General features: G+C 39.5%; 1 protein-coding gene across 7 annotated transcripts in view; it reads left to right on the top strand.

Moving 5' to 3' along the window:
• RARS2 (arginyl-tRNA synthetase 2, mitochondrial) overlaps positions 1-12,946 on the top strand; it is a 39,549-nt gene that overhangs the window by 10,389 nt on the left and 16,214 nt on the right. For 6 of the 7 annotated variants that reach the window (XR_012628082.1, XM_074862038.1, XM_074862039.1 and 3 more), the window contains 5 exons: positions 570-653; positions 4,339-4,415; positions 7,707-7,862; positions 9,785-9,891; positions 10,537-10,632. Coding sequence is in view for 6 of the 7 variants with exons in the window: in XM_074862038.1 (XP_074718139.1) it covers positions 570-653; positions 4,339-4,415; positions 7,707-7,862; positions 9,785-9,891; positions 10,537-10,632 (520 nt within the window). In the remaining variant the exon portion in view is untranslated. The remainder of the gene's footprint in view (positions 1-569; positions 654-4,338; positions 4,416-7,706; positions 7,863-9,784; positions 9,892-10,536; positions 10,633-12,946) is intronic. The other variant, XM_074862037.1, reaches the window with a different exon arrangement.

The raw sequence follows: 12,946 nt of genomic DNA, 5'->3' as shown, positions 1-12,946 counted from the left end.
TTTTGTTGTAATAACAGTTAGAACCAAGATGTGCTTATGTGATACGGTAAGTTTGGAGCATTATCAGACACAGTGTGTTAAGTGGCAGAGCTCAGTACTGCTCCAGCAGTATAGAGAGATTCAGGAGTTGATGTTCTCTATTTAACATCACAGTTAACAGCAGTTTGTAAATTTTGAGTACTTGTTTAACCTCCTGGTGTGAGGTTGCCTGACTGCGGGGGGCAATTATATATACTGCCACATATTTGTGAGAATACAAGAAGACTTTAAAAAGTGTTTTTCGTGTTCATCTACTTTGCAGTATGTGCATGCACATACACGTGTATGCTTTTATCACTGTGCTATGAGAGACACCTTATGGCACCTTTCAAATGCACAGCCTTTCTTTTCCTGCTCAGAATACTGTTGCTTTTAGTTGTGAAGTGTTTTAGCAAATTCTTTGGAACAGTTCATCTGATTGCTTTTCCTCTTCAGTTTGAATATAGATCATACAAAACCTGAAAACTGTTTTGTTGGGATGAAAGACTGACTACAACTGAATAATAATACCAATTTTGTTTCTTTATCAGGGAATTTTATAGCAAATCTCAAAGTTGCACTGGGACATGAAGTAATAAGAATGAATTATCTTGGTGACTGGGGCATGCAATTTGGTATGTTTAAATATTTGTGTCTCCTGGTCCCTTTTCTACTGTATAATATGGACTAGGTTTCCAGCTTCAGTTTTTGCAGGCCCATTGGATTCACTCTGGGCTCATAAAGAGTAATATTGTGTTTCCGTGCATGTAATGTCTTGTTCATATTTTAAGGAAATTAAATACACAGTCCAGACTGATTCATCAGCAGTATGACCTATACTACTGTACAAGAAATAACAGGAGGGAATTTACCTGACAGTCCCTCTGTACCTCAGTAGCTCCTCTCTCAGATTATGTATGTGTAATTTAGGGTTTATTATTAAAAGGCAGCGGAAATATTTTCTGAGTGTGCCGACTATACCTTTGGAGCTCTCACAGCTGAACAGACTTCTGTTGCTGCCTCCAGACAAAATGCGTACACGTTACCGTAGCTGTTGCATGTCTACTGCAATACTGTCTTCCTTAGTCAGATTTTGCATGTGTAACTGTTGTGGAAGAGTAAGCTTGCTAACTTACCTATGCCACTCCTGTACACACAGTAATAGAATAATTGTAACAAAATGTGTATTTTATATTTGGTTGTCTTTGTGTGTGTTTGTGTGTTTTCGTTATCTTTTTTTTTTTATTCCCTCTGGAAACTAGTTTATTATTCATAGAGCGTAATTAACTTCGACAGCAACTGCTTTTTGGCAAGTTGAGGCCCGGACAGTTTGTATCTTTAAAGATATCCCAACACTCCCCCCCAAAATATTTAGTTTCCCTTTAAAATGTAGCAAGAGAGAGGTGTGTAGGTGGAGAATGTGCAAGTGAATAGGCCCTAGAAGGCTATCAACTTGCATGCCTGTGTTTGCATGCACACACATACACAATCCTACCTCTTCTGAAATGTCCATCAAATAAGTGAGGACTGAAAACTCCTCTTATGTGCAGCCTATCATGGCTTGATACTTATTCCCTGACCAGAGATCATATACGTCTGATTGCTGGATCTGTAAATATCCTCTTACACAGCAGTTGACCCATCCATAGGATTAACAACTTTGTTGCTTTCTGTTGTTAATCTTGCATTTTAAATTGATCCATATTCTCCTCTCCTTTTATAATTTCCCTGCAAAAGCTGTTTTTGACATATTTTTAGGCATTTAAAAAAAGGCAATCATGCCCACTTCCTTGTTCTTGAACACTGATACACCTGTGAAAATAAAACTCCCCCATCTTTTGCAGTAGGTTCTGAAAACAGTGTCGGTATATTTATTTTCAAATGGCAAACACAAAGTGCAGTGTTTATTAAACAATCACTTTTGCCCATTCCAGCCCTTATGCTACCCCCTCCAGTTTTGCTGGTATGGCTGTTTATGGGGACATCAATGAATCAACTTTATGAATAGAGCTGGGTTAAAAACTTAGCGTAAATACCCTACTACTATTCTATTTACGTATTCATGTTCAGCAGTGTAGATAACATAACTAAAATATATTCAGTTCTACCTATTCTCTTTTTAAATTCCTGGGTTTTAGACAGTTGAGTAAAATATTCTTATGAATGTGAGAGCAGTAATAGAATATTTTTTTCCTTTGTTAAATTATTTCCTCTGCAGCTCATCTTTCCTCATCCTGTTTCTGATCAAACAGTAATTTATGGCAGAGCGTTGCTTCACTTAGGATTTGTTTCACAGGAATTGAATACAGAATGAGTTCACCTAAAATTCAGTAAATTTCATCATTGCATATTTCTTTCATTTTTGCCCCTTAGACATAATTTTATCACTATGCTATTGTATAATGAATGTGGCAATGACAATTAAGCAATGAAATGCAATGTGGTTAAAGGGCTTCTCAGCTGACCTCGTTCACTCTGTCTTTGAAGATACTAAATTGTACTCCTAAGTCTGAATATCAGGAATTTTATGTATTTTAATACAAAGTTTCCTGAAGGTATAAAGATCACAATGCCTGTTATTTACATGTGAACCTGTTGTCCAGCACACAACTGTTAGAATCATGCTTTTGACCTAGTAGTTCCAACTGTTTCTTTAAAAATGGGTGCTCCCCTCTTTATTTGGGCTGGCTCAGCTGAAATATATGACAGGTTTTATAGCAAATAATATAGTCATGCTTCACAAAATTATAGCATAGGAATATTATTGTAATGGTCCTTTCCCAGAAGCAGTGCTATAATTAACAATCTGCCAGCATTTCTGTTATAACTGCTGTTGTCAGAGGCTTTAAAACATAATAACTGAAAACATATTTTGCTGAAACATGCCAGAGAAGTCCTCAACTCTAGGCAGTTTTGGGGCAGGCTTCTTCAGGTAACAAAGCTTATGCAGTCACACAGTCTGCCCATCCATCTTCCTGTCACTCTGTTCCTAATAAATTTTGAACGCAATGGCCAACTTCAGCCAGATGTGACAAAGAAAAATGTCTCCAAGAGAACAAATTTCTTTGGTATTGTGACAGTTGGCAGCTGAGTAGGGATAGAAATACAATGCAGTGCCCTCTGGGAGAGAAAGTTAACTTCTGTGTTTAGCCTGCCGGCTAACCAGTCAGCACATCTAAGTCAGAATCAGTCCCAGCACATGCTGCATCTTGCCAATAGTTGGTGAGTATAACAAGGGCTGGGGATAGTTTGGGGAAGACAGAAATGTGTGGAAGGATGTGTTTGAGTTGAATAAAAACTGGCAGTCTCGCTGGGGGTTGAAGTGTGAAGCCAGCATTGAAACGTGGAATGTGTAGGTACAGTAATATCTCAGAGAGATCATTAGGAAATCAAACTCTGATTGCTTATAGAACAAGCTGTCTTTAAAGAAACTCAATTTCAATTGATTTACTCATTTTATTTCCTAAACCCTAACTTGTTTTTCTTACCTAAATCTGCCATGGCTTCTATCGCACTCAGTGTTTCCAGGAGGGAGGTTCTTGAGACATTGCTATCTGTTTAGTTGCAGAGAGCTTTTCAAAGGGATACCTGCATACCTATTCCTCAGATGCTGTCTTCACATCAGTCCTGGTCCTTGTCAGCTCAGGAGAATGAGATGGCCTTAAAAGCAGCCTTAGATAATCGAAGAGGCTGCAGGGTTAATATTGCTAGCTTACTGAATGAGTTAATGAGCTCTTTTGATTTAGACAAAAAGATTGGGGTTTGGATCTTGCCCTTTCCGATGGCTTTCTGAAAGTGCTGAAGACAAATTGGATACATGCAAAAAGCTGCATATTCTCAGCACGCAGCAAAAACATTGCATGTGTGGTATGCGGAATACCATATTGTGTCCCAGTTTCTATTGTCCTTGAAATGATAAAATACTGTTAAGGGAGCAAGCAAAACGAGTTTTGGGCATGTTCTGTTACTGGACAGTTTCCACTGTGTGGCTTCTCATTTACAGCTGGTTGCTGCGTAAATGATACATTTTCTCTGCAAGTCCAGAAACACAAATTCCATTTATGGGGAATTGAAAAATCAACATAGTATTTCTTACTAGTTTCTAGCTATTATAGTGGGGTTTTTTTTTTCATGCAGTGGAATAATAAGTTATGCTTTTGATTTGTTTTTGTAGCATACACCGTTATATTGTTTAAAAATGTAAGGCATTTCTTTTATTATGTACAATGTTAAAACTAGACTTGCTTATGAAAACAACTTTATCAACAGAGCAATATACTCTGGGTTATTGTCTAACTCTGTGTTTAATTGTTATTCAAGGTTTATTGGGTGTTGGTTTCCAACTCTTTGGCAACAAAGAAAAGCTAAAAACCAGTCCTTTACAACACCTTTTTGAGGTAAGTTCAGAGAAGACCAATGAGGGACTTCAGGGGACAGTCCATTTAACTTAGCTGTCAATTTTGTACAGAATGGTATGCCTGCAGGGTCATGATGAGACTCATGTTGGATTTAAATGACCTTGCTTGAAGGATCAGTGCTGGCCTGGGCCACAGCAGCAGGGACAGTTTTTACCAGGCCATAGCAGCAGAGGTAGGTTTCATTAGGCTGAAAAATACGCTTCATAAGGGAGGTAACCATGTGGATGCTGAGGTTGTGTTGATTGCTGCTACCACCACAGCCAGCTGGGCCAGTATCAACTATCTTAACTGGGCATAGGCGACCACTGAGCTCACTGTGGTAACTGCAGTGGAAATGGTGTCTTGCATCTAATGCTGTAGTTACGTTGGTTACCAAAGTTGTGAAAAGAAGTGGCATGTATGGTGTAAAAATCCTTTTGTTGTGAGTATTTTTAGAATAAGTAGTGTTTAATTTACATTGCTCCCTACACAAATCACTGTGGTTGGGGAAAAGGATCTTTAAAGTGTTTTGTATCTAATATAGAAGCTTAGCATATACAGGTAAGGAGGAGTGACGGTCACTTTCCAGAATACTCTTCTGGCTCTTCAGAATGCTCTTCTTTCTTCCAAGAGCATGAAAGACCCAGGAGCATTAGAAGGTGCCGTTTCTGCTGACAGGCATTCAGGAAATGCCTTTCAACGGCAGGGAAGGCTGTTTCGTTGCAGGAGGTTGCCCTCTTGGTTGCCCACCATGCCCAGCAGCATGGTGCAAGTGCTATAGATTGTATTTCTGTGTGTCAGGGACAAAACTGAGTTAGTGGACCCTTCAGGTTAGCCATAACAGTTGACGTAGTTTAACAAGTCTTGTTTTTCCAGGACTAATATGGTTTCAGTGGTTGTTTTGCTCCATCCAAATATGCCTAATATCATCTGAGTTACTATTTATTTCTTCTTCTACCAGTTTGTGTGTCACTTCTTGTTTCATACAATGCAATGAGCAAAAAAGATTTTTGTCAATCTTTTGTTACTTGTAAGTGATCTTTGTTTGACAACTACGCTGTACATAAGAGAACATGGTTTATGTACTTACCTGCACAAATCCAACACCCATGAGGACAGGCAGACAAAATTTTCTGACTGGCTAATGTTCAAGCCCTCACCCTTTAAAAGAAAAATCTCACATGTTTATGGGGCTTTGTCAGGGTTCTTGTGTGGCACTGTCAAGTGTTCTCTTATTACAAAGCTGAGCTGTGCTTCACCCTCTGAGCTGGATGTGGGAACTATCGCTAATGCCAGTGTTTGGACAGCCTGTCACAGGATAACTGTTCACATGAATCTGTTCACTGACGAAGGAACAAACTGTGTTTGAATACTTGGATACTCTACAGCTGAATACATATTAGGCAGATTGTTTATGTGGTAGAGTAGCTCCTGAGTTTGCCAGTTTCTTTGACATAGATAAATTTTGTTTGCTTGTTCCCTCATCCCTGAGGCCTGCTCAATACAGTTGATAGATTCTCAACATGGAGGTGTTTTAGAGCTGTAGGACTGTTTTAAAGAGATGACAAGAAGTAGTCATATTCTTGTGGTTGTGCATTGCTGCATATTATTTATTTATAATTTCAGTCCGTTCTTAGGTTTTAAATTTTGAATACTTGAATTTTGCACTAAAGCTTTAAAATACCATCTACTGCAGTAGCATGTAGGCTTTATGACATTAAAAAAATCAGCTTCAAGTGTAGAGAGCGGTATTCAGTCAAGCTGCAGAAGGTTCTAAAACAGTAGTTGTTTGAGACCAAATTCATTTCTCAAATATTCCCAATTTTTAAGTATTTGTTCAGCTGTATTCCTGGTTTATATAAAACACTGAGACGTGTTTCAAAGTGGTGTTTTTTCTGCTGTTGTGTGAAACTAATCTTCCCTATAGTTCATTTAAAAAGAAAATTTCCATAGTGCAGTTTCTATATAAATAAATGTATAGACAAATGTACCTTTCCAAACATCTTCGCACCCTCCGTTTTGGTCAAGAGTCAGATGCAAATATGCCTTTTCCATTATTTTTGCTTTATAACATCAAAGATTGGAGGGGATGGTGGTTTAGAATGTGTGAAGCTACGGATGGGGGAGGAGGGAGCATTATTCTTGGAAAAGCTTGAATTTTCCCCCTACTTTAAATTTCTTTTTTGTGGTAGAACTAAACAAACATTAATCTTTGAGGCTTGTTAGCAGTACTGCCTGTTAAAACCTCTAAAAATCTTGGGACATAAAAGGAAGGGGAAAAGTTCAAGAGTTTTGCTGTGGAAGCTTTTTTTTTCTTTTTAATAGGCAGAACCCATTCAAGCAAGATATTGTTGGCAAACTCTTTGTCTGAACATTCCAGGAGTGAAGTTCTTATTTATTTTTTATCAAGATTGCAATGATTTGGGGATTGAAAACTACTACAAGGACTTAAAAGTTAGACAGCGTTGAACTGTTTGGGTCTAAATACCTCGTGTAACTGCTAGTTCACTTAATTTTTAACTTTTTAAAAACTCTTCCATGGGCTTTCACGGTGCTATGTGTATAAAGCAAGGAATCATTGCCTGGGCGAATATTTGGCCTTTAGATATAAAGGAATATGTTAAAGAACAGGAGAGCCAAATTTGCTGTACATAGGTAAAGTTGGCTAATACAAGAGTTTGTAATTCTTTCAGCAAACTTAACAGTGCACGTGTATGTGTCTAGTCAGATATTGACATTCATATGCTTGACTTCAGCCACAGAGAGACAGTATGTATTAGTGTGGGTGCAGAGTACTATAAGTAAGGGGTTTTGGATCAGAACTGGGGTTGAGGTTTTTTGGACTTGTAAAACATCAAGTCCCTAGGATTTTGCTGCTTCAACTGCCATCTCAGTTTTAGGCAGTGCGGTTGTTATAAGTATCAGCTTCGTGGTCCTCTGAAGAAAAGTCTCTGGTTTTAAAAGTCTGTGATGGTTTCCCTCTCATGCATGAATTAGTACTTCCACATTCTGCTGCGGCAGTTGTTTCAAGGTTATGAAGAGGACAGTAGTGATAGCAGTAAGGAATTATGGCATTAGTCTTGTTTCAAGATAAGCTGCACATTTTTCTATTGGAGTTTGGACTACTCGTTCATCCTTTAAATAGGAAATGTGTTCATTTAACACATCTTTAAAATTTTAACATTACAAATGTCATCTTTACATGTATTTGTATTGTTCTTGTAGAAGTTTGCTTATTTTTATTGGAGGAGAGGATTATACTTCAACATTTTCAGTGCCGTTTTATTTTAGGTGTATGTGCAGATTAACAAAGCAGCAGAAGATGAAAACACAAAAAAGCTGGCTAAGGATTTCTTTAGAAAACTGGAGGAACATGATGAGCAGACATTGTCACTTTGGAAACAATTTAGAGACTTCAGTATTGACGAATACATCCGAATTTATAAGGTACAAATCATCCACTGCTTTTTCTGTGTTGTTGGTAAAATGGTCTCTTTTTTGTCTATTGCTCCATCAGTCTGATTGACAGTGCACAGCACCTTTTCATCCAAGAGACTGCCAAGCAGGGAACTAGCTTAGGAACAGAGGTTGCTGTATTGTTCTCAATTTGTTGCTCTTCCAGTAAACTTTACAGTGTTGTGGGGAAGATGTTTCTCAATATGCCAGGTAATGCCCCATTCTGTTTGGAAAAAGCACACTAGTTGATTTAACATCCAAGCAGACCATCACTTTAGTTGCTGACACCCTAGACACATTTTATTTAATGGAATCCATGTAATTGGCTCTTAGACTAATTCTCCCTTCCCAGAAGCCCTGAAGCTAGGAGTATGGTGCTAAGCAACAAAGCAAATCAGTGTTAGATAAATATTGTTCAGTTTTGCTTTATCTTTGAAGTCGGCAACAACCCACTAAATTTAACAGTTTCCATGTAATAAACTTTATTAGGAGATAACTCTGGTTTCACATTTCTGATCTAATGTTATAATGCAGAGCTGTGTATGTTGCATATTAAATCGAGTGTAAGAAATTATAGCAGCAGGAGTTTACAGTAGTAATCAGTGCATAAGTTACCTGCAGGTTGAGTTGGGTGAATATACAGCCATCTGCTGCATACTGTTATCTCAAGAATGGAGGCAGTGTCCACTGTTTCATGGGAGGTGTTTGTGCCGCTGACCACAAAATGAATTTTATTAATTTGGGAAACACAAGTGAGATACACCTTCTGTCACTGAATCCAGTCTCTTGGTATTAATACTGTGTAATCTTACTCAAGAACCAACTGAGTCCATCTGAAAAACAGCTAGTGTTTTTCTTTCCCGCATTCTTGCAATGAAATTCTGGAATGGGTGCACAGTTTTGATGGGCTTAGACATTTTTTTCTGACTTGCAGCTCCAAAGAATTTGTGAGTCGTTATATACAACCTCCTTCTTCTAGTATTATTCTTTACTTAAAATTGCACTTTTCCATCTCCTTCCTCTTGATGTATTTGTAGAAATTGGTCATGTCTTCTTTCATCCTTGATTGGAAAGTTAAAAGAGAGTGGCCTGCTCCTTCCTCAGTAATCCAGATAAACTAGCGGTGCTTTAATTTCTTCCCTGAAACATATCACTGGATTCATGCCAAATACTCTAAGTTAAGATCTCCTAAGTGAGACACAGCCTTGATAATTCTAGTGGAAAGTTGACCTGTAAGTGGGTATTGGGCTGTGTATGCAGCTGCATCACGAAGGTCTCTCATCACTGATTACGTGATGACTGGTATAGCTAGTCTTTCCCAGTTCCATTCAAACTAATAAGTATTGAGCTGATGGACAGGCAGCTTTGGTGCCCTCAGTTAGAAACCTTGTCTTTTGTACTACTAACATTTCACCCAGTTTTGACTGTTAAGGTCATCCTATCTCTCCTAGGTGTACCCTCAGCTTTCCTAGTAATGGTGATTTCTGTATGCTCAGCAGTGTTTGTGAGCAACTCCTGCTTCTTAAAATTTCTTTTAGCATCCTTTTGAAATAGGATTGGTTTCATGCCCAAGTAACTTCTCTGCAGTCCACTGGTTTCACCTACAGCACAACAAGTTAGAGACCTACCTCAGAATTTTTGTACCACTTGATTTATCCTGTTGATGCCTCGTTTCTCATGAACATTATATCCAACACTGTATTCAACTCCGGGAGATTAATTCTAATGCAGAAATTGATTAAATCAAAATCCAAACATCTATTCCTTTTAACAGTGAAGTGACATTTCCTGGAATAAAATTATCTTTGCACTCTGACCTGTGACACGGATGTATCATCTGACTTAATTTGAAGAAATGATTAGCCTCAGTCTTAACCATGTTACCCTTCTTTGATATTCTTGGAACTTTTCAGCGTCTGGGAGTGCACTTTGATGAATATTCCGGAGAATCATTTTACCAAGAGAAGTCCAAGGAAGTTCTAAAGATGTTGGAGAATAAAGGACTCCTTCAGAAAACAATGTATGAACTCATTATTCAATCTATTGGTGTAGTTTACTTAACATCTCAGTTGCATTTCAAATGAGTTACAATGAGTGAGGTTTGTACATAGTCTAAGGGGAAGAGTTTTCTTTAGATGGTTTTGGTAGCAGCTCTACTAGAAGACCAACAGGATTTGTGCGGTCACAGCTAAAAATTGAGTTTACCTTTTCTGTGGCTAGCACAGAAACCTGGCCATGACAAATTAGGTACAATGACAGTGTTCAACTCCTAATGGCCTTTTAGGCTGTTAATTAGTTTGGTAGCTGCATGTGCCATTTAATGAGCAGAGTTAGATGAGATCCTTGCCTTGATGAAGGAACTGCCTGGCTGAACTGGGATGGAAGCTGTATTCATGGAATGTACCAGAATATGGGCAGGTGGCTCCCTGGCATCAGCAGTGGTGACAACAAACTGGTGACAAACAAAGTGGTGACAAGCATTCAACAAACAGTCTTCAAAAAGACTTAAAGGAGACAGTCATTCAAAGAAAAGGAGATTATCTGGAGTGAGGGGGGGTTCCATGGCAAGAGGCCTTTGTTTTGGTTCTGATCTCTATCTCATCTGAACTTACCTGTATATTGGATCTGACTTGCAGTTACTTCAGTGTTTTCTCTCAACTTATAGAAAAGGGACAGGAATTGTGGATCTTTCAGAAAAGAAAGACCTCTCATCGTTTTCCACCGTCATGCGTAGTGATGGGACATCTCTTTATATAACAAGGCAAGTAAGCCCATCTGTGTTTATTGCCATTTATTTTGCCAGTAGACTTTTGTACATGAGTACATTTGTAACTGATAGGACAGATTTTGAAGCTTTTCATTTCTAGGATGGAACACCTTGACCAATGAGTAATTATAACTGGAACTAGCAATGTAACTATGATGAGATAAAATGGCTCAGGAAAAATAACTGCTTTTTAAATACTCTTCCTCCCCTTAAGTAGTCTGTTAGTAAATCTTCTCTTTCCATAAATCATCGTGCTTTCTCCAGCTATTGACTTTAAAAACAAAGCTGGAATTTCTTAATCTAATAAACACCAAATAATGCAGGTTTTAGAAAGACCTTTGCTTATAACGTTTACTGACAGTGTGATGAAGGAAAAAGTGGCTTTTTCATCCATGTCTGCATTGACTTAGTGGACCACCAGCACTGTACTATCAATTTTATCACTGTTTCCTGCCTTCTCATCAGTATTCTAAAATTCCTCTTGGGTATTTTAATATGGAAGCCTTAGCAGTTTCTTTGTGTAATGTAAATAAATCAGATATCTAGCCCTCAGGGTAAACTATGTGCAGCTTTTCAGGACAAGAGTATTGGAGAGGTGCTGCAGTCAATCCTGCACGTTAGGGAGCTCCTGAATTCTGTAGCCAGATAGAGGCAAGGCTGCCACAGCTCCATGCCTGCAGGTCCAACCAGTAGTGAGGCTGAGCACCTGTTCCCAGTAGGCACACAAACACACACACGTATGTATACACAGAGCGAACCAAACAGGGCAAAACAGACAAAACCACCTGTCACTTGGACAGCACAAATGGTCTCATTTTGTTCCCCTCTGACTGATTAGGATGAATATCTATTAGTGTGAAGAAATATACATCTGTGTATATATATACACATATGTATGTGGTATGTGTTATCTAAGTAATATAGATATGTATTGTATGTACAGAGTATGTATGCGTAATGTGAATCCCTCCAGTAGCTGAGCTTCAACACTCAGTCTGCCCATTAGCTGGCCCCTGGATCCCCAGGTCTCCCCAGTTCCTGGCCTCTGGGCGTGTGAGCCCCCAAGACCCGCAGCCCCACTCCAGTTGCTGGTACAGACACAGTGGATCCCTCCAGCAGACCAGCTGGCCCTGGATCCTCCCTCTCCCTGTTGCCTCCTACACAGAGACACACATGTACACAGGTAGGTCTCTCAGTCAGCCCCCAGGCCCCGCGGTCTCTCTGGCAGTTGGCCTGGTACCCCTGATGCCAACACTACAGACTCCTTGGGGTGTCTCATCTTTGAAGGCACACACTTACCTGGCTCCCAGGGCACTTCACCTACTTGCTGGCTGGTTCAGCTTGATGTTTTGCTGTCAGTCACGTGTGGATGTGTATGCCCTCATTACAGTTGTTGGCAGCAGGGACACCTTGGCCCCTGTGACCCATGGTCAGACTCCAGTTACTATCACTTAATTTCACTTACCTCCAGTCCCTTCATTTTCTGGCACCACAGATGCATGGCCTATATGAGCTGTACTCCCCAACTCCAGTTACTGATACTTAGACCTCCAAACACACATGCACACAGAAGAGAGACACCCCCTCACCCAGGAAAAACTTGAAATGGAGTTTAATGAGAAGATAGTACAGACTGTGCTGATCAGGTACAGGGCACATCTGGACAAAGATACTAACGAGCAATCAGTTTACAAACCTCTTGTCCCTTTTATCATCTTCTCCCTCTCTTTTCCCATCTTTGGTTCCTCCCCTAAGCATCCCATAGTAAGTCTTGTGCAATTGCAAAATGCTTTTCCCTTGCATCCCATGTGTCCTGTGTCCCTTGGGCAGTAACCTCCCTCAGTCTGGAGGTGGTCTGGAGAGCTGCTCCTGGTGAACCCCTGAGGAGAGTTTCAGACTGGGACATGGAGCTGATGGCTCTCCTGTGACAGCCCTGGGAGTTGTTTCTCTGTACTACTTTGTGTGTGCAAAGATGAGCTGTTTATCATACAACCTAATGGTGAGCACTGGCTTAGTTTTCCAGGAGAGAGTTGTTTCTCTTGAGTCCCAGCTGACTGATTGTCCCAGTAGGCAGACAGAGACTAGACTTACTCTGTGCGTAAGAACTGTTTCCTCAGTAATTTTTGTAGCTAGCGGTTTAAAAAAGCATTTCAAACACATAGTGAACAAAAGCATACATGTCTTCTTTTTTGTGTAAGGCATACATGGATCCCTCTAATTGGGCAGTCCTCTCCTTTCCGTAAGAGCAGGTTATTTTCCTAAGAGGCAAATAATGAGGTGTGTTTGACTGAAACAGTTTCTCATTATG

This window comes from Strix uralensis, chromosome 3, assembly GCF_047716275.1.
Source record: "Strix uralensis isolate ZFMK-TIS-50842 chromosome 3, bStrUra1, whole genome shotgun sequence".
NCBI classification, from domain to species: domain Eukaryota; kingdom Metazoa; phylum Chordata; class Aves; order Strigiformes; family Strigidae; genus Strix; species Strix uralensis.
The sequence above is the reverse complement of the archived record's forward strand: the minus strand, read 5'-3'. Positions and strand labels throughout refer to the sequence as shown.